General features: G+C 39.5%; 1 protein-coding gene across 1 annotated transcript in view; it reads left to right on the top strand.

Annotated features, from left to right (window-relative positions):
- The window catches only part of ankrd33ba (ankyrin repeat domain 33ba), a 40,002-nt gene extending 21,870 nt beyond the window's left edge, over nucleotides 1–18,132 (top strand). The window contains exons 6-8 of the mRNA XM_080418254.1: nucleotides 3,835–4,033; nucleotides 7,903–8,356; nucleotides 14,493–18,132. Of these exons, the coding sequence (XP_080274380.1) occupies nucleotides 3,835–4,033; nucleotides 7,903–8,356; nucleotides 14,493–14,632 (793 nt within the window). The 3' untranslated portion in view covers nucleotides 14,633–18,132. The remainder of the gene's footprint in view (nucleotides 1–3,834; nucleotides 4,034–7,902; nucleotides 8,357–14,492) is intronic.
- The last annotated feature ends 8,611 nt before the right edge of the window (nucleotides 18,133–26,743 follow it).

Here is a 26,743-nt window from a genome sequence, read left to right as displayed (position 1 = left end):
TGGTACTGGTCATTGTGTCTCCATGGTACTCGTCATTGTGTCTCCATATCATGGTCAGTATCATGATGTTAGTATCATGGTCAGTATCATGTTAGTATCATGGTCAGTATCATGTTAGTATCATGGTCAGTATCATGATGTTAGTATCATGGTCAGTATCATGATGTTAGTATCATGGTCAGTATCATGTTAGTATCATGGTCAGTATCATGTTAGTATCATGGTCAGTATCATGATGTTAGTATCATGGTCAGTATCATGTTAGTATCATGGTCAGTATCATGTTAGTATCATGGTCAGTATCATGTTAGTATCATGGTCAGTATCATGATGTTAGTATCATGGTCAGTATCATGTTAGTATCATGGTCAGTATCATGTTAGTATCATGGTCAGTATCATGTTAGTATCATGGTCAGTATCATGTTAGTATCATGGTCAGTATCATGTTAGTATCATGGTCAGTATCATGGTTAGTATCATGGTCAGTATCATGTTAGTATCATGGTCAGTATCATGTTAGTATCATGGTCAGTATCATGATGTTAGTATCATGGTCAGTATCATGTCAGTATCATGGTCAGTAGTATCATGTTAGTATCATGTTAGTATCATGGTCAGTATCATGATGTTAGTATCATGGTCAAATGTTTGAACAAGCCCACACTGCATCTACCAATATTTACTAGCGACTTGACAGAAAAACAAGCCAAAAGTCGCTTATAATAAGCGGACTGCTCCCCCTCACAGTTAAAAAATCTCGTTTCAGCTACAATTTCCATTGAAGTGGAGAAATATAAAGTGTCCTATTCTAGGATCTCATCCATTAACACTAAATCGGGGTGCTAATGGACACCCACACACACACACACACACACCTGTCTGCCATTACACGTGTAAATCTAATTAAGTGCCTCGTTAATTAAATGAACACCCACTGAGCACAAAACTTGGCTAAATGTGCTCGTCAGCGACTAACTTCTCAGCGAGCCATCTGTCCCACTGCCAAGTAGCAGCTAGCTCCTTCGTTTCTGTTCTACTGCAAACTGTAATCGACTTACACATCGTCTCTGTCGGGCAGAAACCTTGTATCTCTATTTTTCAACTTTTTCGTAAATTAACGGCCCAATTTTATACAAGAGTGTCACAAAAGTTGTGAAAATAGCAGATCTACAAGCTCACAATGTCACACGATGTGAGCATGTAGATCTACTATTTTCACTATTTACATTTGTTTTAAAAAAACAATAATGAAAAAGGAATGGTTTTGGACATGTACAAGGTTTCCACCGGACAGTGACGACATACTAAATTGTCTATATTATTTGAAGTGGTGGAAGTACTCAGATTTAAATGTTTTACTTAAGTAAAACTTGCAATGCTACAGAGTAGACATACTCTGTTACAAGTAAAAGGCCTGTATTAAAATGTTTACGTGAGTAAAGTAAAAACTCATGCAGATTTTTTTTTTTTTTTCACAATTGTTGGCAATTTTTTTTGTTACAAATTGGCTATTTGAAAATAGCTGATCTACAAGCCCACAATGCGTTGTGATGCGATGAGTTGTGAATGTGTAGATCTGCCAGAAAATTTTAACATTTTGGAATATGTTTCAACATTTTAACAGCACAAATCCCTGGCACAACACATGTTTAGATGAGGGTCGCTCCGCAGTCAAACACGTTCATTTGGAATGTCCTTGACATGAACCACTGTGATAAGAGAGGTCTATATGTAATTCTGTTGGCCGGCCCACATTAATATGATTCAATTTTTGTCTTAACGCATCGACTGCCAATGGCGTGTTTTGGTGTATGTCAATCCAACGCCCACACCTCCAATAACGTCTTTTGACCAATGTTGTGTGTTTTCAGTTTTTACACTAGATGGCGCTCTTCACTAACCTATGAGTCACCATTTGACTCCCAGTGAAGCAGGAAATCACGTGATCGCAAAAAAAGACCGCCACGTTCACTGCTAATGGATTTGGACAAATGCCCTTTTCTCTGATTTCTGTTGCTTTTTGGCGAAAACAACCTACATTCGACTGCCAATAACTGTGGAACGGATTATCGCGACGGCACGCTTTTTTGCCCCCGATTCTACGAGACTCAGCGACGTCTTTTAAAGTGCGTTGTGAAGAATAATATTCTTTGATTTTTCAAATGTTAGTGAAAACGCTCGGAATCGCTGGCAAGGGCAGCTATAGATGATGTTTTAGTCTGGCGGTTGATGAGTTAAAATCATCAGTTTGAAAAAGCACATTTCTTTGTTCTTAAATGAAAGACAATCTTGGCATGGGTTTGCTTTTTAAAGCCCCAAAGGCAGGAGAAGTTAATTTGTGGAGATTAAAATGTAGCCTGCCAGACAGACTGCTTCACATGTCATTATGCAGTACATAATACATAGTGTAGTATAGGCAGCCTGCCTGAAGCAACACATCAACAAGGCGTAAACATAACCTGTCACAGCATAATATACTGTATGTATGCATGGAGATGATAAAAACCTTCAAAAAATACTGTCAGAAAAAAAAGGAGAAGACATAATATCGTTGCTGTCGGGCAGAAACCTTGAATCTCCATATTTCGACTTTTAATGTGTTTTTTTTCTCGTTTTCTTTTCTTCCCGTAAATGGTTCCCCTACTTCGTCATACTAGTGTCACACAAAAGTAGCAAAAATAGCTGATCACATGCTTCTAGAACTGTTTTTTTTTTTGCTATAATTTTATTTTGAAAGTGAAAGTGGTTAAGTTTGTCTGTGGGTTTTATACATATTGAACCAAAGAGCTTGTGACAAAATAATAACTACATTGGATCCATTGAAACACAGGTTATTTCTTTTATATGTTTTTCCATTTCTTGCAGAGTAGTACTGGTGGTTTCCACCTTGACAGCGACTATGTACTAATCACACTGCTGTATGCAGCATACTCGGTGTGTTTACATGCACACTAATGTACCAATTACTGGCAATAATCAGGTTAGGCCAATATTTCAAAATGTGTTTGCACCTTATTAAAACATTGAAGCAAATGGTGTGTTCCAGACCAGTCCTTTCTTTGTGTGAAGTGGAACCTTAGCATCCCTCCCTATTCTGGGAATGTCATAATAGGCGAAGATTCGGCAAAAGATAGGCAGACATTTGCCGAAAATAGGCCCTCTACAAGCTCACAACGCGGCACGTTGTGAACTTGTACATCGGCTATTTTCCATGATGGGATCTGGTGTAGAGGAAATAAAAGAGAGGACCAAGTACAGTATGTAGACAACTCGCAATATTGCAAGTGGGCACCCAAATAATTGGCAAAACACTACGATCTTAATGATAATAACATTAAGATTTTTTTTTTCTCTCTGTGTTCTGAAGCCTTTTCAGCTGCAATGAAAAAAACCTATTGGCCTGCGGGTGTCGCTGTTGAGGGATTTTGACAGTCAATCATCGCCTCTGCTCCGCCCCCCCCAAAGGAGAAGGATAGGGGAGGGAAGGGGCAGGGAGGAGAGGGGGCGGGATTAATGGACTGTGACATCAAAGTCCACGGGCAAATCACAGCACTTTTCCGAGCCTAATTATTCAGAAAACCCCAGACCACAGAAAATCCACTGAATGTTCAAAGTTCAGTTTTTGTGGATGTAACTTGTAAGTGAGGTCAGAAAACCCCCCAAAAATAGACATTTTATGTCATGAAACCTTTGAATAAACATGCTCTGAAAATGCACACGGCCCACCCATCTGGGTGGGAATGCTTTTGAGATTTTCAAGTGGGGCCCCTGATTCAGAAATATTGAATAAGTATTATGAATGGATGTACTCTAAAAACACACTCTTTTACAGTCTGGAGTGGCCTCAGCTGCGCCCCCTGGTGGCCAGGGCCCAGGAGCGTCAGGGCTGCGTGAAGCGCGTGCTGGACCAGGTGAAGCACGCCTTCAGCTTCGCCAACCTCACCAACCCCGTGGACCACGGCGTCATCGACCACCTGGTGTCCACCACCACCGCCCTGAGGAGCCCCTTCATCGCTGTGGCGTGCCATACGGTGAGGATGGACCAATAATAATAATAATAATAATCAGTGGTGTAAAGTAACTAAGTACATTTATTCAAGTACTGTACTTAAAGTTATACAGTGCAGGTCCACAAATAACGATTTTTAGCAGCCTCTGCTGGTCATTACCGTCACTGCAGGCCGTTTGTTTATTCCTCTGTTACCCAGAATTCCATTTGTTTTCACCGGAAGACGGAAGCGTTTCAAAAAGCTTTCTTTTAATTGTTTTATACGATCTGTGAATCGTTTCTCTTAGCCAGTGGAGCTTTAGTTACCGTGAGCTTCTTTTTCTGTTGTTTTTCGACATTCAAATCATACAATCTCTTAAAATCAGCGTGAGTTTCCCTTTTGTTATTAGCGCGGTAGTTCCTGGCCAAACAGGAAACCGGTGCGGTAGTTCCTGGCCAAACAGGAAACCGGTGCATTTCCGCTTCCGTTTTCCGGCTACATGACGTCATTTTCGCGGGAAAGACACCCCTATCACCGTTCAATAGAAAATATATGTATAAAAGGCTTTTGGGGGTGAAATTCATGGAGTGGGTGTTGTGAAACTTTTGCCACTCACAAAAGATATACAATTTAACTTTAGTTTTGTTGAAAAAGTTACCTAGTATTACTTTAAGTACTATTTTGAGGTACTTTTACTTTACTGGAGTATTTCAAATGTTCTGTACTTTTACTTCTTCTCCACTACACCCCAGAGGCAAATATTGTACTTTTACCCCACTACAATTATTTGAAAACTTTAGTTACTTCGTAGATTTTGAATATTATTAAAAAACATTTAGGCCATTTGAAAATAGCCGATCTACAAGCTCACAAAAAAAAAAGAATGAACAGGTTGTTTATAGGAATGCTTTCTGGAACATATATGTTTATACAGAAGCTTGTAGATCTGCTGAGTTAATTAAAAAAACATTAAAAGTTAAAATATGGAGATACAAGGCTTCTGCCCGACAGCAACGATATGAAGTGAGCGGCAGTATGTTTAAAGAGACAGCTCGTTGGTTCAGGGTAGCATACGGTTGCCGAGTAAACGTTGCCTCATACAAAATGTAATCCCATTATAAATCTTATACAAAATGTAATCCCATTACAAATCTTGAATGATAGAAGTGTTGGACACGTAGTGAGCAGTGAACTCTCACACACACACGCACGCACACACACGCAGGGAGTGTGCCCATTACTCTAGGCTATTATTTATTTCATATCTTTACAGCAGTGGTCTTCAACGTTTTCAGGCCAAGGACCCCCTAGCTGAGAGAGAGATGAAGCAGGGACCCCCTACTCTATATTGTATAAAATTGTGTTTCAGATAAAAGTATTTTTTTTTACTTAGTCTGCTCTTTTTTCCCTCTACACCTAAAGCCTCTTTGCCAAAAAATAGCAGATCTACAAGCTCTCAACGCCTCGCGCTGCGAGGCGTTGAGAGCTTGTAGATCTGCTATTTTCGGCTAATGTTCCCCTCAGAAAAGGAATTCTAGGCTTCAAGTGGTTAATATAAAAAAAACTAAATCCTATCACACAACGATTTGGCGGAACCCCTATAGTAGCTCTGAGGACCCCATAGGGGTCCCGGACCCCCTGTTGAAGACCCCTGCTTTACAGTATATAAGTGCAAGGTTTAAGTTCTTCAGTCAGTCTGTGTTGTAGGATGATATGGCTCCATACAAAAAGCACAATGAGGTGGTTTTCATATCGCTTGCAGCCAAGGAGAGCTCATGAAGCTCTCGAGAAGCGGACACTGATAACTCCCTGGCTCCCTCCCAGGGATCCATATCTCTCATAGAACAAATGTCAGGGAAAGCCAAAGGGTTTTGTCCACGGGAATTGATTGGTGAAGCACTAGACGGTGCTTCTATAACGCATTGATCTCACATCTCCAACATAACCTGCTCTCTGGAGAAGGTTAGGTTTTGCAGCATACAGTGCGTTACCATGGCGATGTACCCCGTTAACCCATTAAGACCTGAGGCCGATTCTTACAAATGTCTTCTAAAATCAGAAAAAACTATGTTTCTAGATCAGTGGTTCTCAAACTTTTTCATGTCAAGGACCCCCAAAATTAAATGTATTTGGCCGCCTACCCCATCTCAAAATATTTTGATCCAGGGACCCCCAGAAGCAATTTAACACATCGGGTGCCAAAAACGGTCCCGGACCGTTTTTGAGAATCCAAACGAGAAGTGCCGAAAACGGTCCGGACCGTTTTTGACCCAATTTTATTTTTATACGTAGGGCCCACGTGGGGCGCTCTAACGAAACTTTGGGATCATCCAAGGAGTTTCTGAGAAGGAGAGGCCGGATATGGATCCATGTAAAAAATCCTTCCGGTCGGCCTTTCCAATGTTATCTCCTTGACTAAAAGCTTAATATCTCCATTTCTTTTTAACGTGGTGGAAGCGAGCCGTTTTCGATCGGCGATCACTCTGCAATGGAGGATCGCGTTAGAAATATTATTGTTCCAGGCGTTAGTCGGGACCCTCCGCCGTCTCGCACGCACGCTTTGTTTACATGCACTTCCACGTCGGGGCTTCTACAGCACGAAACGTATCAACCTAAGTGGATGGAAGAATAGCCGGCACTCAACGTATAATATTTGAATAAACCTCTGGCACCCAATGTGTTAAAAGAATATAAATATATTAATTTGCACACATTTTTCCGATTTTTCAAAAATAGCAGATCTACAAGCGTCGTGAGCTTGTATATCTGCTATTTTTGAATAGCCAAAGTGTAAAATAATGCTTTTTTTATATAGCTCAAATCAAAAAGCGACACAGATGCGTTCCAGGTCTTAATGGGATAAAGAAGTGAACCGCCGCTGTGGTAGACGTGACTCAGTCGTTTGAGGCAGTACATCAGTTAAGTTACAGATACAGAGTAAGAAAAAAGTACTGTAAGCAGCAAAATGTGCTACCGTGGCTATTCAAAAATAACAGATATACAAGCTTGTGCTGCGCTGCGAGCTTGTACATCTGCTATTTTTGAACATTTTGAAAAATCTTTTAAAGTGTTTTTTTTTTACACAAATCTTCTCTTCTGGTGGTCCCTGGCACAAAACATTTTCAGATGGGGGGGTGGGGGTCCTCGGCCAAATATATATCAATTTGGGGTCCTTGACACAAAAGAGTTTGAGAACTACTGCAATAGCCTGTACTATGCTGAACAACAAACAGGTCATCACAGTCACCCGCGCAAAAAGCACAATCAACAACAAAACAAGCACACATTCACAGTCCATACAATTATGACATCACATAAAATCCTGATATCGCTGCAGTGTCAACAGCGTAACCAGTACAACAACCGTCCCCTACAGCGTCACTAAAGGCCACTCCACACCAATGCAAATCCTTGCAGCTCCTTGCAACATGCAACTACTTGCAACCATTATCCCCAATGGCAGTTGCAAGGAGTTGCATTAGTGTGGACTAGCCGGTAAACTGTTTCGTTGCAAGGAGTTGGGACTATTTGCATTGGTGCGGTCTGGCCTTTAAGAGAGAACACATTTGGTCTGTGTTCAGGGGAGGGAAGCCGGGCGAGGAGGGTGATGTTTGTCACTGCAGGTACTCCTTACGGGCTGGGGGCGGCACCTGTCAGCAGGGAGCGTTGGGCGGGAGGAGTAGGATGGATGCTCTACTACGTCCTCCTGGTATGGTGGGGGCTCCTCACTGGCAGGTTAGCCAGTAGGATACAACAGGAGTTGCAAGCAGTGAGAGGAATTAATTGGCATAATGACTAAATTGGGAGAAAAAAAGGGTAAAAAAAAAATCTAAATGTAAAAAAAATATATATAATAAAACTCCACCAATGTGGGACTTTTTATTTATTTATTTTTTATTTATTTATTTCAGGTATGTCCAGAGACTCCTCCGTGCGTGGGCGTACGGCGCTACGCCGTGCCCGAGATCATCCGCAGCCAGCGAGCCAAGGAGCTGCAGACCCTCGACCCCCAGAGGAACAACAGCCACCACAGGCTGTTCGAGAACTCCCGGGTCACCCTGGTCAACAAGGTCTCCTCCTCCTCGGACCGCAGAGCCAGCCTGCAGCAGCCCACCCAGGGCCCGAAGCCCCTCCAGCAACGGAGCTCGGGGGGGTCGGGGTCGGGGTCGGGCTGCTCCGTCGCCGATGCCTCCTCCTCCTCCTTCTCCTCCTCGGAGGCGCGGAGGACCAGCCTCGTGCCCCTCCACACGGTGAGGCGCAGCAGCGTCCGGCCCGGCTTCACCATCCCCAAGGTGAGGGTGACCAAGGCCCCCATGCCCACGTTCTCACCGGAGAAGATGACGCGCCGGAAGAGCAGCTTTAAAGGTAAGGGTTAACGGATAAGAAACTTAACTTCTGATATTTTATCTACTATTCCATTATCGTCATTGTTGGGTGTCCTTTTTTTTAATTATTATTATTTTTTTAAATCTCTACTTTTGTGCAACGCTCTTTTATGAGGATGAAGTAGGGCATTACTCCCCCCTCCCCCCAAATAACAACAACAAAACAAAACATTAACCCTTTAAGACCTGAGGCGATTCTTAAAAACAATCTAAATCCTAACAGTTTTTGGAAAAAAAATATTATTATAGCCAAATAAATCTAAAGTGACACAGATGCGTTCCAAGGTTGAACGAGGTTTCTGTCCGACAGCAACGATATCTAAACAACAGTCTCTTTTTTCTCATATAATCATATGGCCTAAGCCTAAAAAGAGAAGTTTTGAACAGGGATTCGCACGGTGAGGACGCTCCTAGTTATGGGGGGAAATGCATATCGTCTATGTCGGATGGAAACCTCACTATGTCCAAAACTGGTACTATTCAGGATTCAAATTAGCAAAATAGCAAAAGTAGCATGGTATTGCATGTGGTCCCTGACCATGCATTTAGTAATAAAGGATTATTTTTCTATTCCACGGAACAGTGCAGTAATGACCCGGTGACCTATGGATGACGTGTCAATGTTGTCAGAATAGTTACTGCAGGAAGTCGGTGGTCAAGAACTTCCACAGAAAAGGGAGTTGGAATCTCCAGAAGGGGAAGTGGTACCAGATTGCTTGATTGAGTCATCATCATTATTAGGAAATGTGCCTAAAAATATAATCACATGTGTCTGCTCACTCATACATAAGATACAAATCAGTATATCAGTTAACATGAGTTTAATGGAATGTTGGATAAAGTAAGAGAACAGAATAAGGGTAACCGTGGGATAGGAATAGATCAGTGGTTCTCAACCTTTTTTACCCGCTTAGCGAAAGCTGCGGGTCTATGAAGAGGCAGACCTATGACTCATCATTCAACAAATTTGCATTCGACAGATTCATTTGCATTCGACAGATTTGTTCGACAGATTTGCGTCATTGGCTGTCGTTTAAGCCAATGGGATACTTTCCCATACTCTGACCGGGCGGCCTCGTCCTCCCAAGCTATGGGACTATGCAGTCCTCCGAGCGCTAGCCGAATTTGGCTAATAGTTAGCTTGTATGATGTTACTAACTAACTGTTTTTAGCCAAGCGCGCTAATGTCCGCTCCCCATTAGTTATCGACGCAATTCGCGTTATTACTCTCGTAATTTTCATGTATTGTACATCCCAAAATAAAATTTATTAACCATGTTATGGTGCTGTAATGACTTTATATTTTCTCAACATAATACTGTCTTTCACACGGGCCTTGGAAAAGAGGATCACTTCCGCCATTTTCTTCTTCTTCTTCTCTTATTTACTGGCGGTTCGCAACCAACTTAAAGGTGCATATCGCCACCTACTGTACACGAGTGTGTAGCATCATGTCTAATATCCCATTACTGTAATGTAATATGTATATATATATATACATACACACACACACACCTATATATATATATATATATATATATATACATATATATATATATATATATATATATATATATATATATATATATACACTTTTTTTTCTTTTTTTTTTCCTTCAAATTCTGCTACTCAACCTAGTGTCCTTTAAAAACGTAAACAGTGCCTTTCTAACTATACCTACTCCCTTTCCATCTGTTCCCAGAATCCCCATAGTATCCCATTCCCGTCCTGCTTCAAGAACTTAACATAACTTTCACATTTCAATAAAATGTGTTCTACATTTTCAATTTCCTCACAGTTCCCACATTTGTTACTTTCTGCCTTACCCATTACATATAATGTACTATTCAACCCTGTATGCCCCACCCTAAGTCTAGTCATAATAATTTCTTCCCTTCTGCCCCTTTCATTGTAATTCTTTATATTGACGTTTTTTTGGACTTTATACAACTTCCTTCCTTTCTGATCCTCATCCCACCTTCTCTGCCAAATTTCCATTCCTTTCTTCTTAGCTATTGCTTTCCCTTCACCCTTTCCTAATAATACTTGTAGATCTATCTCCTGCTCTAGTGCCCTTTTTGCCAACTTATCCGCCACCTCATTCCCTGCCAACCCCTTATGAGCTGGCACCCAACAAAACTGCACATCTATTCCACCTCTGTGTAATCCTAGTAAATACTGTTTTATTTCAATTATTAAATCCTCCCTCACTGACTTTTCTGACTGAACACTTTTCAATACTGCCAAATTCCGCCATTTTCTTCTTCGTTGGTCTAAACAATGACACGGTTGCCAGATTTTGAGAGAAAAATAAGCAACCAGGTCAATGAAAACAAGCCCAAAGACTTAAGTGACTATTAGGCTACATGAGCACTTTAAACCTATATGCATCGGCTATTTGATAATAGACGACTTGGCAATAGCCGATCTACAAGCTCACAACAAAATAATAACAAATAACAAGCAACTACCTACATTTACACGCAACTTCACAGAAAACAAGGTCGCTTGTAATTAGTATACATGGCAACACTAGTACGAGTACTTTTCCCACCACTGTTGCTGTTTTTAACATGACTGCCCTGTTTACAAATGAATGAATACACACTACAACCAAGGTTACTGTAGCAACATTTTTCATGTAAGGTATGACGCTAAAATCAGCTGCATTTTATCAGAAAAAAGCAGATCTACAAGCTCACAACGCATCGCCGCCTTGTGAGCTTGTAGATCTGCTATTTTTTATTCTGACGTTTTATTGAATACTTCATTTACAAAAGACATTAATGAAACCAAATGGACCCATTTGGGTTTTTCTTTCATGTAAGCCAGTAGTGAAAAGGGCAAACTTGCAGTTATGCATTACAACTCAAGCCTAGCTGTTTCAAACAGTGAAATCAAAAGACAAGTTGTGAGCTTCACTTTTATAAAGGGTTAGGGTTACATTGCAGTATTGATACTTTTACTTAAGTAAAACATTACAGTACTTTTTCCACCACTGTTGATGTTTTTAACATGACTGCCCTTACTCTACCTGTATTCTATGGACTCACTTCGTTTATTGTGAAAATAGTTTCTTTCTTTCATACATAAATGAATACTAACTGGTCACCACCGGTCTTTTGTCCAGGAACAATGCATACAACACTATCAACCAGTCCTCCTGGGTGTGTGGTGTGTGTGTGTCTTCATTTTTGTTGTTCATACATTTCTAAGTGAAACACTGTAGTTTTGACTTGGGTAAGGGTAGGCTACATTATGAAGTAACTATATCAGCTGCTGAAAATAGCAGATCTGTGAGATTGTAGATCAATTATTTTCACTATCATTGATATTGTACACACACACACACACACACACACACACACACACACACACACACACACACACACACACACACACACACACACACACACACACACACACACACACACACACACACACACACACTTTATATTGGTAGCCAACCAATGAACCTCTGTGGAGTTATTTTTGTTGCATTCGAATGGCTGAGATTTTATTTTAATGACAACTTTTACATTTTGTGCTGCAGATTGGGGCAAAAATAGCCTGCCGCAAGCGGGTATATTATGACTTTGTCATTTCTTGTTTTTAGCTCTGGACCGCTCACATATTTCAGTTAGATAATGTCTGGGCTTGATATAATTTGTTGCTCGTGATATCGTGCAAAGAATTAAATCAAGCCCTTAACAGTCATTGTTTAATTTTCAAGCTTTTTCTCCCACACCATGCCTATTCATTCAAATATTTTCTTACATTTGATGGACTTAGAAAATATTATTTAAGCATATTTTAATACATTCATTTTTTTTAAATTTTATTTATGTATTTACATTTTAAAACATTTTCCCATGGACCACCTGCAGGCCTAATGATGCCATTGGACCACTAGTATGCCTAGTCCGTGGACCATTGGTTAAGAAACAGTGGGATGTAGTAAGACATGGGAACCATACAGTAGCAAGTGTTACCAAAGCACTAATCTTAGCCCATATCTTCCACCCAACACAACAGTGGTCCCCAGGTTGTTTCTTAGTCAGGGTGGTGGTCCCTGGTTCACAATCGGTTGAAAACCCCTGCTCTAGTATGATCATGTAGGGCAGGGGTCTTCAACGTTTTCAGCTCAAGGACCCCCTAGCTGAGAGAGAGATGAAGCAGGGACCCCCTCTATATTGTATAAAAGTGTGTTTCAGATTCAACTTTTTTGTTTACGTGGTCTGCTCTTTTTTTCCCTCTACACCGATAGCTCTTTGCCAAAGATAGCCGATCTACAAGCTCACATGAGCTTGTAGATCTGCTATTTTTGGCTAAAGTTCTCCTCAGAAAAGGGATGCTAGGGTTCAAGTGGTTTTTGATTTGAAAATTTTATTGGAGGATAAACCCCTTGAGATGCAGCATCTCGTCTTCCAGGGGGTCCTCAGGCACAACACACAAACATTGATACAAAACAATCACATAACATTCAACAACAACAACTACAAAACATACACATAAGGGCTCTCACACCATCCCAGACCAGTCTACATCTGTTACGCCATAATAAAAATAATAATAATAAAAAATGAAAAAATAAAATAATAATAAAACAATCAATTATGAAATCAAAAGCAAGAACAGTTAGATTTTAGGGAATCAAGCAGAGATATTTTGAAAACAGAAAATGAAATAATTGATCTAAGTAAAGTGGATAAATTGTTCCAATCAGAAGGTGCTTTAAACTTAAAAGAACGTCTCCCAATTTCTTTGTTTATACCGACAGGTACCTCAAAAACAGGTTGTTGTGTATGTCTTAATGGGTATATTGAACTGAACGGACGTAAAAGCTCTTTCAAATAAGAAGGATAATTAAAGTAAATACATTTAAAAACAAAAAAGCAACCAATGAAAATGTCTCCTATCATGAGGAGATAACCAGTTTAACGTATCATACAGAACACAGTGATGTGTACTGTAAGGACACCGGAGTACAAATCTACATATATTATTGTAAACTACATTTAACGAATGAAGATGTGTCTCAGAGGTGTTCTGATAAATGATGTCACAATAGTCAATGATAGGAAGTAGAAGCTGCTGAACAATATGTTTTCGTATTTGAAAAGTAAAACAGTTTATTGATCTATACATTAATCTGAGACCATTATTTACTTTACTCCTAAGAGAATCGATATGGGGCTTAAAAGAAAATTCAGAATCTAACCAAAGGCCTAAGTATTTGAATGTTTCCACTGTTTTAAGGGGAGAGCCATCTGTAAAACAAATAGACAATTCAGAGGATGTACGTTTAAGAAAGTACCGAGTACCAAACACCATGCTGCACGACTTCTGCTTGTTTAATATAAGATTATTTATTTAATCTTATATTAAATTATTTATTATTTAAGTGGTTATGGTAAAAAAAAATATTTATCACACAAAGATTTGGCGGACCCCCTGTAGTAACTCTGAGGACCCCCTAGGGGTCCCGGACCCCCTTTTGAAGACCCCTCTAGGGTATTCATTTACGAAAAAAGTTAGAATATGGGGATAAGAGCAACGATAGCCTACTGTACTGCCACCAGCATGTGGAATGCCCCACCAACAGCCACAAAGCGTGTCTCCATTCCCCATCTTTTTTCACTGATGAAGACTAAATAAAAACTACGCTGTGATGACTAATACTAAATATATTGAAATGTTAGTGAGGGACTAGTGGAGAAGAGATGCAGTAGAACTCAAAGACAAGTAATTTTATGTTTGGTTGCGCTCGGGTGTTGCACTCTGAAAATAGCAGACGCGTTGTGAGCTTGTAGATCGGCTATTTTCAGCACGCAACCAAGTGTAAAATCGGCCATCAAGGCACCGCCAAAATACATTTTAGTCGACTAAATCAACTGTAGATTTAGTCGACTATGATCTTATGATATTTAGTCGACTAAAACTAGACTAAAACTAAAACATTTCAGATGACTAAAATATGACTCAAACTAAATGGTATGACTAAAACTAAATCAAAATTTGCTGTCAAAATCAACACTGCAGTACAGTCTCCCCCCCCCCCCCCACTATTTGAATAGCCAATATTAAAATGACGTGTTGCTTGTGTCTTTTAAAAGAGGGCGGGGCCCACCTGCTGCAGATCCCCAAATGGAGGTACAAGGAGCTGAAGGAGGAGCGTAGGAAAGCAGAGGACGCGGAGCGAAGGAGGCTGGAGGCGGCGGCCAAGAGACACCTCGCCGCCGGTAAAAGGAAATGACATCACAGTGACGTGGGGCTTTGGTTCTCATCACAGACTCTATATTTAGAGATTGTGAAATAAATGTCTGGCTTGAGAGACTATTTTGGTTCCTAACTATCAATCAGAACCAGGGATTTAGGGCGGGGGCCCAGAGCGCGATGGAGTCTGAGGTGGTCCTACTCTAATAGATTCCTGCATTCCTATTAAGGCTCTCTTAACATTGAGTGGCAAACACGTAGATCTACGTGTTTGCAAATTAATATTTTTTTACCACAAGGGGCACTCTTAACGCAACTTAGGAATGATTCAAGGACCCTTTAAGATGGAATGGATGGATGTGGCGTCGGCCCAAAAAACCTTTCTCAAGATCCCCTCCAATGATAGGATCTTGAGAAAAATTGTCTATATCTCCATATCTTTTTACAGTGGTGAAAACAAGCCATTTTCGACGGGCCGATCACTCTGCAATGGCGGATCGCGTTAGAAATATTATTGTTCCAGTCGTTAGACGGGACCATCGCGGAGACACCTTTTGTTTACATCCGGGTCCTCGTGGAGGCTTCTACAGCTCTGAACAGAAGAAGAACGCTGGCACCGGATGTACCCTGTTTTAAAAAACCTCTGGCACTTGATGTGTTAAGGGTCCACCAGTACACTCTCAGAGTGGATTTAACACTGAGGATTTTATTGTGTACGTCCTCGCTGTTCAATGTTACTGAGGACGAATGAAAACTGTAGGTTTCTAGCATTTTGGAACCTTTTGCTGAATTTAAAGGGGTATTTCACATTCAAACAGTGTCTGGGGTCATTTTAACACCTGCATTTTTTATGAAAATAATTCATAATAAATACATTAAAAAAGTAATGATTTAAAAAAAAGAAACATGGCCCCTCACACATTAGTCACCAGAACCAACATCAAACATGGTTAAAATGGAGTTTGAAGTTTCAAAGCAGTTATATTGGAACAGGGAATGTCTGATAAAATGAATATCAAATTTATAAAGATTGAATTAAGCAACTTAAAAAACTGCCTGGGGTGCACACAAATACCCCAGTAGACCCCAGAAAAGTGTTTTAAAGTGAAACACCCCTTTAAGTAGATGTTGCCATGCCGGTGTAGCAGTACTGGAACTGATGGGAGTTTCCATGGTAATCATGGAGAGGAGATTTGATACTTGAAACGTTTGTATGTAACTTATGTTGTTTTCATATTTATTGGTTTTTAACTGAATCTGAAGATGATCAAGTGTTTTTTACACAGTTTGGATGCTTAATTGCAGCAGTATTTTTGTAGTTATGTTGAGACTGTGTAGTGGAGCCGTCAATACTTTTTTTTAATAATGTACACATCTTTTAAACCAGTGGTTCTCCAACATTTTCATGTCAAAGACCCCCCCCCCCCAAATTGACATGCCTTTGGCCACGGACCCCCATCTGAAAAAGGTTTGTGCCAGGAACCCCCATAGAGAAGATGTAAGTATAAAATAGGGTCAAAGTGGTAAAAAATGCTAACAATCCCCACTTTGAGAACCACTGTTTTAAACTCTTTTTTTTTTAAACCCACAGGCAGAGTTTAAAAAATATATATTTATGAAAACGGGATTGAGGAAGATAGTCTAAAATATTCGATTTTGAAAACTGTTGAGCATGTCATACTGACTGAGATATTAGTATACAGAGCAACAGTTTACTTTTTTTTCTCCTTTTACATCAAACCGATGAATGTATTTTGCCTATAGATTCTGCCTTGCAAAGGTATTTTTCTATAATAGAGATGTGGATGATTTTTGAATGACAGACATTTAATTTTTCATTCTGACAAGGACTTTTTGACACACTTGACACCTATAAAGTATAAACAAATTCTGCAAATGTTTTCCAGTCTCAAGAACAGTCTCAGTCACCGGAAGAGTGAGTACTTAAACATTGTGGATAACTCAATGTTAAATTGGCTATTTATTACCCAATATGTTAAGATATAAAGACTAAAATGTATGCTTTGGAACATGGTCTGAAATAAGGTATAAAAAAAACAAAAAAAAACAGAAGTCTCGCTAGACGAGATTGAAATCTCGAGATTGAAATCTCATCTAGCGAGACTTAGGTTTTTTTTTTAATTTATTTTTTTTGGTTGCATAGTGTTCTGTCACTATGAACGTCAGATCTCTCACAAAAAAAACAAAAAAAAAGCTATTAAAATATGTGATCTAACATTTTAAGCTGTAGCGGACCAGGGGTGGAGTTATGAAATGTTTCTACTGTACCATTCATCCTAAGATATCATAACATCATAGAAAAGGTAATAAAACTTTAGTCCAAAATTCTCCTTTAAGTAGGCTATACATGATTTGAACATGCTTGAACATATGACAGTTAAGGCCCAATATTTCTACAACTGCTACAACGCCTAATGGAGAGCCATTCATCATGGCATAAAAAGTACTCACATTTTTTACTTAAGTAAAAGTATCAATACTGCAATGTAGAAGTAAAAGTCCGGAATAAAAAATTTACTTGAGTAAAAGTACAAAAGTGTTGGTATCAAAATGTACTTAAAGTACCAAAAGTAGAAAATACTCATTAAGCTTTTGAAAATAGCAAATCTACAAGCTCACAATGCGTCGCATGTGAGCTTGTAGATCTGCTATTTTCAAATGGCCAAAACGTCTATAGGCCTACAGTAGGGCTTTAATCAAAATCTACAAGTAACTAGTAACTAAAAGTTTTCAAATAATTGTAGTGGAGTAGAAGTAAAAGTACTGAAATTTGGAAATACTCCAGTAAAGTAAAAATACCTCAAAAGTGTACTTAAGTACAGTACTTGAGTGTACTTAGTTACTTTCCACCACTGGTACATTTAGGTCTGATAATGAGCTACCGTGTGTGTTCACATCATGTATACTTTACATTATTTCAGACCATTTTCCAAAGCATACTTTTATTTTATTTACTTACAAACCCTAACCCTTTGAAAAAAGAAAAGAAAGGGCCATTTTAACATTGAGGAGGCCACAATGTTTACCTAAACTCTTCCTTTATCCAAGAAGAACAAGACTAAAACACACAAGGATCAAACACTGCTGTGATGTACAGTAACACTTTAATGTTCATCACGTGGGAAGAAAGCGCTTATTATCCTTAATGTTTACATTACAAGTTCAACTTTTTAACACTGGCCTCTTTAAATGAATGTGATTGTGACACAATGAGATCGATGAGTTATTGTATTTATTGTCGCTGTTGGGCAGAAAACTAATTTCTCCACATTTAAGCATGATTTTTGTTTTTAATGCCCCTACTGTCCTTTGTCATACTACAGTGTCACACAAAATTAGAAAGCAATGCCTATCTACGAGCTCACTTACTGCAATTTTCTATTATATTTTTTTAAGTGGTTAAGTGTGTCTGTGGGTTTTATAAATAATTGGATCCATTGGAACGCAGGCAATGTTTTTTATTAGGTTTTGGACAAAATGTTTCTGCCCGACAACGACAAAATGATGAGAAAGTATGAAGAGAAAGGGAAATTAGTTTGTCAGTGAATAAAAAAAAACGTTTTTAAACCGAGTCAAATCCTCATTCCTCTCTCTCAGAGAGATATGTCAATTTTGTCAAGTATCCTGTGGTTTTGGTGAGTTGTTGTTCAGCAGTTTTGAGCAACTTGTGTCTTTGAAAATGTTGTTGTCGTTGTCCCTGTTGTTGCAGGGAAACCAAATACAACCACCACAGTTGTGTTAGTTATATTGTATTAACATACAGATTGGTAAAACAAATAACAGCTTATTCACATGGTGTACCTTTAAATGTGGTGATTGCTGGACTTTTATGTTTGTGTCTCATAAAACAACGAGGCTGCCATTGTTCCCGCCTCAACTGACTGGCGGAGACATGGAGTTATGTGTGACGCCAAACCAAAGCCTGGTGCCCAAAAACATGCTCTCCAGAAGGGTGCGCTAATCCCAAACATATGGAGCACACTGATACAGAAAGACACGCAATTAGAGAGGGAGAGGTCAGCTCCCCTTTGCACATTAGAACCAGTGAAAAGAATCGGTTGAGAGAAAAAGCCGTGAGGTTAAAAGCACAGACACTGGAAGAGCAGTCACATGAGACAATTTCACAGGGTTTTGCAGCTTAAGGGCCATCCAAGAGTGCATGTCTCATATGCATGGTGATAATTCCGTTTGCTGTCGGGCAGAAACGTTTTTTTTTCCCAACTTCCGTTTCTCAACAATGTCACGCAAAAGTACCACAAATAGCAGATCTACAAGCTCTGCTATATACAAGCGTCGCAATGAAAAGGCATTGCGACCTGTTGTGAGCTTGTGGATCTGCTATTTTTGGGAGAAAAAAAGGGGTAAAGTGTGTCCATGGATTTTTATAAATATTAAACCAATAAAGTATTAACAAGATCTTGTGACTAAATAATAACTACATTGGACCCATTGTGAACACAGGCTCTTTTTTTCCTCCCATTTCCCGAAAAGTAAGCTTGTGGATATATAAGGTTTTCCCACCCGACCGTGACGATTTGCCATGGGACCGCCGAGGGCCCTGCGCAGGCATCTCATAATTTCTTCTTCAAATAAACTCCGTGGCATTCAGCTGAGACTCCGTCCCGAGGCCCTGTGTCTCAGCACTCCAGGTAAATTGAGTGAACTCAGAACAAACCACATTCACCTCCTCTCCCCCAGTCCCCCGCTCTATGGAGACAAGACTGTCGGCTCGCAAACAGTTTTCAGAACGCTTGTGCTCAACCCTTTAAGACCGGGAACGCATTTCTGTGTCATTCTTAAGATTTTCTTTGGCTATTCAAAAATGGCAGATCTACAAGCTCATAGCGCGGCACCGAGTGCCGTGCTATGAGCTTGTAGATCTGCCATTTTTGAAAAATCGTGAACATTTGTGCAAATCATTGAATATATATATATATATATATATTTTTAAGCAAAATGTTTTAAATTAAATCTTTTGCTTTTAGGGGGTCCCTAGAACAAAATGTTTTGAGGTGGGGTCCGCAGCCAAATACATATCATTTTGGGGGTCCTTGACATGAAAAAAGTTTGAGAACCACTGCAAACTCATACGTTTTTTCCAAAAACTGTTAGGATTTAGAAGACGTTTGTAGATTCCCCCAGAAGCAAAGATTTAAGTTAAACATATTTAAAAATATATATATTTGGACACATTTTCATGATTTTTCAAAAAATTGGAGATCTACAAGCTTATAGTGCGACATTCGGTGCTGTGCAATGAGCTTGTATGTCTGCTGTTTTTGAATAGCCAGAGCAATCTAAAAATGACAGAGATGCTTTCCCGGATTGAATGGGTTAAAAGGAGTAGTTCACCCAAAAAATTACCCGATTTTTATCAATTATACATTCTATGAAGCCGCCAATAATTTCATGACTGGGTCATCCGTCAGTAAAAGACTCTTTGTAATTCAAATTATTTGAATTAGGAATGCGACAAAAAAAAAAGAATTCAAGGCTTTATTATGGGATGAATTAATAGGAAAATAAGTATTTTTTTTTAGTAAACTCCTTTATAGGTTTTAAAGCTTTAAGGTTCTAAAGGGCTAAGGCATTTTTAGCAATTAAAAGTGAAATATCTCTGATATTACAATTGTGACTGGCCTGATCTGGAATCGTACCCAGGACATCCAGGCCTACTAACTAACTCAGAGTCAAGCTTAAAATAAGTCTGATTATACTAAGTTGTTAAAAAATTTAAAAAGTTACATTATACTAAGTTATTATTAATTGTTTAAGTCAGACTATACTATACTCAGAGTCATAAGTTTACTAAATGTATAGTACAGTGAATGTCTGTCTCCATCACTGAAAATAACATACATGTAAACAGACATAAAACTGTTGTCCTGTGCAATTGGGGTGGGAAAAAAAACACCATTTCACTGACTTATATGTGTCTGTCTGGCCCGGTGTCTGTCTGGTGTAAGAGCCTGACTGAGAAACAGAAGGTTGTGAGTTCAATTCTTAATGTAACTTTTTTCATTTTTTAACAACTTAGTATAATCAGATTTTTAAAATTTATTTTTTACAACTTGCATTTTGTAATGCTTGACTCTGACTTAGTTAGTGGGCCTGGATGTCCTGGGTACGATTCCAGGTCAGGTCAACAATGTGGCAATGTGTGTGTCCTTAAAATGATTTGAGGCTGCTAGTTTTTAAAGTGCTGAGGACAGTAGGCATAACAGTATATATACTTAGCGAGCACACTGATGTTATTGCCACTACTTATTCCTCCCGTTTTTTGACCCCTAACTAGTCATTCAAACTTTCAGCTACAAACTCCGTTCGGCATACTTAGGACATATCGGCCAAAACAATTGTAATTTTAGAGATATTTCACTTTTAATTGCTAAAAATACCTTAAACCTTTAACACCTTTAGAATCGTAGGCCTTTAGAACCTTTAAAGCCTCGAACACTACTAATACTTTAAAATTAAAACCTTTAACACTTATACAACGATCAACACTCGATACTATCAATTTACTTATCGATCTTCTTCACTATTTATCATTATTAAGCTTGCAGCGCATGATGAGAGGGGAAGATAAAGAGAGATGGTGGGGGGGGGGGGGGGTGAGAAGGGCAGAGAGAGAGGGAAGCTATTAGAGCTGAATGCATCAGATAATATTTAGGTCATCATGCTAGCTGTAACAGCTGCTGGCTTAGATTGTAATTTGAGATTATAAAGCATCACAGAAGGCTTGCTCAGCGATTTCAACCCCTATCCCAGGGACAGATCCCAATTGCGTAGGCATAACGGACCCTTAAGCACTGACACCAGGTCAGCTGTTATGTCACACTGCACTGCTTATGGTTGGGATGTGAACAGAGAGCACTGGTTCCAGATCTGTGCTGGAGTACAGGAGAGACAAAGGCCCTGTCCTTCATTAACTGAGGAGGGAACCCTTTACTGGCTCCCTCTGCTGGTCAATCTTGGGAAATAATGTTATAATAATGAGAATATGTACAGTATGTGTGTGTGTGTGTGTGCGCGCGCACACACACACACACACACACACACACACACACACACACACACACACACACACACACACACACACACACACACACACACACACACACACACACACACACACACACACACACACACGTGGGTGCGTGCGTAGTCTGCAATTTGTATTTGTTCACTGCCACCACCCCCACTATACATCATTACATCCATGAGTATTGGCTTTGGTGCCTACCTAGGCTGGACTTGAACCTGTGGTCTTGCTCGCAGAGACTGGAATTGAACCTGTGGCCCTGGTCGCCGTGTGGCCCTATTTGCCAAAGACCACAGAGGTGTCCACCAACTATCTGCTGCCCTACGGCACCTCCACACATTTACACATGTTTCTTTTCGTGCTTTTAAGTGTTGTTTCTGGATGTTATGTTCAAAACATGCTTCAGAGTAAAAAAGCAGGATGATTTGAACCCACGGTCTTTGGATCATGTAGACAGCTTTTACTAACAACAAACAACCAACTATACAAACAAAATATATCAAGATATGCAGTTGAATTTATTTTTGTTGTTTATATATATCGTTGTTTCTTATGCTGTTGCTTGTCTGGATTGTTTATGGAGCAGTTTGGAGCACAATGGAAACAAGCCTATGGCTTTTTTTGTGATGGATCCAATTGGCTTCTGAAGAATAGCAAGTTCAATACCTCACTGTGAAAAGACACTCAACATGAGCCAAAAGTCCTGGGTTCAAATCCAACAAATAGCTGGTCCACCTTTTGAAGAATCTTGAAATGTCTTAATACTTTTGAAAGTTTTCAAATCTTTCTTATGGGGATGTGTAGTTTACATTTTTTATTATTAACTTATGACTTTCACTCCATTACATTTCAAAGACAAATATTGTGCCTTTGACTCCATTACATTTGTAGGAAGGGGGAAACATTATGAATTCCACTTAAGCCCTATTTCAAATATAATAAACATAGATCTAATATAGTGAAAATAGCTTATCTACAAGCTTACAAAACAAATGTTAGACGTGTTGTGAGCTTGTAGATAAGCTATTTTCACATTTATTTTTTCTTGGAATTTTCCCTAGATTTATATGAATCAGATTTGAATCACATTCTTAAGTGTTTGACTTGAGATTATAAGATTTCTGAGCACTCATACACTGAAGCTTGATTCATACTTTGTCATACAACAAAAAAGGGGAAATGGTTAAGTTTGTCTGTGGATTATATAAAATTGAATTTCAAGCACGTTCTGTATAATTTCAATGTTAGGTTTCAACATGGATTCAATATTTCTGCCTAACCATATTTCAACATTGATTCACTCATATTTTGCTATCTGGGCGGGCGGGCGGGCCAGACAGACAGACAGACAGACAGACAGACACAGATAGATAAATAGAGCTATCCATGGTTACAATTATGATATACCAGAAACAGAATGGAGGAGAATTGCAAGCTAATGATGCACAGATTGCTTCACATTTTAGTGTCACTTCTTCCAGTCTGTCTTTCATTGTCCACTCATGCAAACGATTAAGACACTCACAGTAAACAACAGCATGGATGCATGTGATTGAGACCAGATCAGCGCGGCCATCTGTATACTGTAGTCTGCAGGGAGCGAAAAGTAAGAAAGAAAAACTAATAAAGAGAAAGCTAATGAATTCACTTGATTTGCTGTCCGCTAGCCAAATGTACTATGAAATAGATCAGGGTGCTCATTAAGCAATGAATGATGATTGGCTATTTTAACAATTTTACAACATTTTAAAAATAATGAAAAAGGACCGGTTTTGCATTTTCCAACCGACAGCAACAGTATATTACATTTTTGTGTTCATATTTCCATATTTGACGGAATCTAGATTGAAACAAATCCTCGATTAATTCCTTTTTTGGGGGGTTGAAAAGTTGGAGAAGTGTAAATTAAAGATCACTGGCCACAATTTATTCAACATGTGAACTATCTTCCAACACGTGAATAAAACATGAGCTCTGTGGAGCAGCTGTGGCCTCCTGGCTGCAGCCGATAGTGACAACTTCCAAATCATCCGCTCCCTCATAACCGGAGGTCATCGACATGCCCGTACATGCACTAATGTGTCCGTGGCAAGACATGTCCATGACATGTCCGCGGCAAATGTTTCATTTAGGAAAAAAACTTAACAGTTATCTTTTAAGGGAACACATAAGATAATTATAATAATTTGTTCATGTAAGAGATGTGATTGAAGCATACTGATATGATTGAAATCCCAAACACAGAATAGACGTAGGCCATGCTGTATTGATGCCTGTATAAAGTTTGTGTACAGTGGCTGACTTGCCAGGCTTTCTTCAGAATAGGTAACGCACTGATTTAATTTTAAACGCAGAAATACATCAGGGGTTGACACTAAGGTCTCAGAGGTAATTCGTCCATTATAAAATGCTTCATTGATGCCTGTATACAGACAGTATACAATGAATAGACTTGGACCATGCTGTATTGATGCCTGTATAGTATACAAGCATTAATACAGCATGGTCCAAGTCTATTCATGGTATACTGTCTGTATACAGGCATCAATACAGCATGGTCCAAGTCTATTCTGGTGTATACAGCCAGTATGCAGTGTTTGACTTCAGGATAGATAGGACACTGATTGAATTAATGCAGAAATACTGTCAGTTTAAAATGTGCAGCACTGACAAATACATAGACACTATGTCACGTTAGGAGTCCACTAGTATGCATTTAGGGATAGGAGTCCACTAGTATACATCTAGGGATAGGAGTCCACTAGTATACATTTAGGGATAGGAGTCCACTAGTATACATTTAGGGATAGGAGTCCACTAGTATGCATTTAGGGATAGGAGTCCACTAGTATGCATTTAGGGATAGGAGTCCACTAGTATACATCTAGGGATAGGAGTCCACTAGTATACATCTAGGGATAGGAGTCCACTAGTATGCATTTAGGGATAGGAGTCCACTAGTATGCATTTAGGGATATGAGTCCACTAGTATACATCTAGGGATAGGAGTCCACTAGTATGCATTTAGGGATAGGAGTCCACTAGTATGCATTTAGGGATATGAGTCCACTAGTATACATCTAGGGATAGGAGTCCACTAGTATGCATTTAGGGATAGGAGTCCACTAGTATGCATTTAGGGTCCCTAAATGCATACTAGTGGACTCCTATCCCTAAATTAGGGATAGGAGTCCACTAGTATGCATTTAGGGATAGGAGTGCACTAGTATGCATTTAGGGATAGGTCTGTGTTTCTAGTCATATTATTTACCACTCATTTTGTATGTCTGTGGCAAAATAAGAAATTTGACAAAAAAATGTCCATCGCAAACCGGTGATGCAACGCATTGTGGGCTTGTAGATCGGCTATTTCTAATAGCCCAATGTACATGTAAATAGGGTTAAAGTGGTTAAACTGATGCTGTATTAACACATTTAGCTGGAGACCCCCTGGAACCCCCTCAAGGACCCCGGAGGTGTCATCGGACCACCCTTTGAGAACCACTGCACTAACTTAATGCAGTGGGTGTTGACACAGTCAGTGAGGAGAGTCCAGGCTGGCTGGTCATTCCAGGCTATCCCCCAGCCAGGAGCAGATGTTCATATCGGCTGGCAGCAGACCTGAATGCAGTCCAGTCCAATGCTGATGCACTGCCATCAAACCACAGCTGCCTGTTCCAAGCAGCACTCTACTCCCTCTGGGAGAAAGGTCTGCTTCGTGCCCCTAGAATCACAACTAAACATGGAGAAGCAGCGTTCAGTGTTTTTATGCACCACTAGGCTTTTCACAATTATTACATAATCGCAATTCTTTTCGCATAATCGTCATAATCCATGTTGAAAAACTTTGGAAATAGCCGATCTACAAGCACAAAACGCGTTGCAATGCGACGCGTTTTGAGCTTGTAGATCGGCTATTTCCACTATTCATGTGTAAAGTATAAAGTTATTAAATTATGTGAGTTATTTGCCATATCTGCCCTGTGCACCTGTTTTTTACGAAGCCTAAAAAGGCAAACAGATATAAAAATGTTATTTATAATGTTCCAATGTTCCAACGACAGAAACGCAATTAAATAGTAATTGTCATAATTATTTGAGTAAAATGTCATAATCGTGACAGCCTTACACATATCTGGAACAAACTCTCAGAAAACTGCAGGTCTACTACAACTCGGTTCTTTTAAAATCACGGCTAAACACCTTTCTGTTTGCCGCTGCCTGTCATTGAGATCTTTTAATAATTTTTCTGCTTTGTAATTTCAGTCTTATTTTTCTGTTTTATTGTATACACAGTAAGGATGCGTAATAAAATAATCTTAAAGTCAGATATGTATCTGAAAACATTTCAGGTGAGAAATAGGCATTAACATAAACATGATTCGGCACTGCCTTGTTGCATTTCGGCACTGCAACAAGGCACAAAACATTGTGGGCGCTTGGTAAGTTTGGGGGGGGGGTCCCCAGCTAAATGTGTAAATATGGCGTCACAATTATTTTAACCACTTTAACCTTTCATACTTTGGCTATTCAAAAATAGCAGATATACAAGCTCATAGCGCGGCACCGTGAAAACTTTTGCAAATCTTTGAATATATATGTTTTTTAAAGCGAACATTTGTAACTCAAATCTTTGCTTCAGGGGGGTCCCTGGAACAATATATTTTGAGATGGGGGGTCCGCGACCAAATACAGATCATTTTGGGGGTCCTTGACACCAAAAAGTTTGAGAACCACTGCCTTATAAAGGGACGATTCAAGTATTTCACGGGACAGTTAGCAACCCTAGGTGCTTACAAAGTCAATAACCAATCATAGATGAAAGGCAGGCCTACGGCAAAACGCATACTCCAGACAAGCAAGCACAGTAATGACTAAAAAAGCTTTTATGTCTCAGGGTATATATATAAACATTTAAAAATGATAAAAAGCCAAGGACACACGTTTGACCCGTGTGGGTTTTCCTCAGGGCTTTGACTAAAGGAAAACATCTTCCTTTGAATATCTGGCCTGTTTTCATGTGTCCGTTCTTTCTTTCTTTATTCTCATTTCCCTTTCCTGAAAACTGCAAATGATGGGAGCTTG

Source organism: Gymnoscopelus braueri, assembly GCF_963280865.1.
Source record: "Gymnoscopelus braueri genome assembly, chromosome: 21".
Classification (NCBI taxonomy): domain Eukaryota; kingdom Metazoa; phylum Chordata; class Actinopteri; order Myctophiformes; family Myctophidae; genus Gymnoscopelus; species Gymnoscopelus braueri.
Note: the sequence above shows the minus strand (reverse complement) of the source record. Positions and strands in the feature narration are given on the sequence as shown.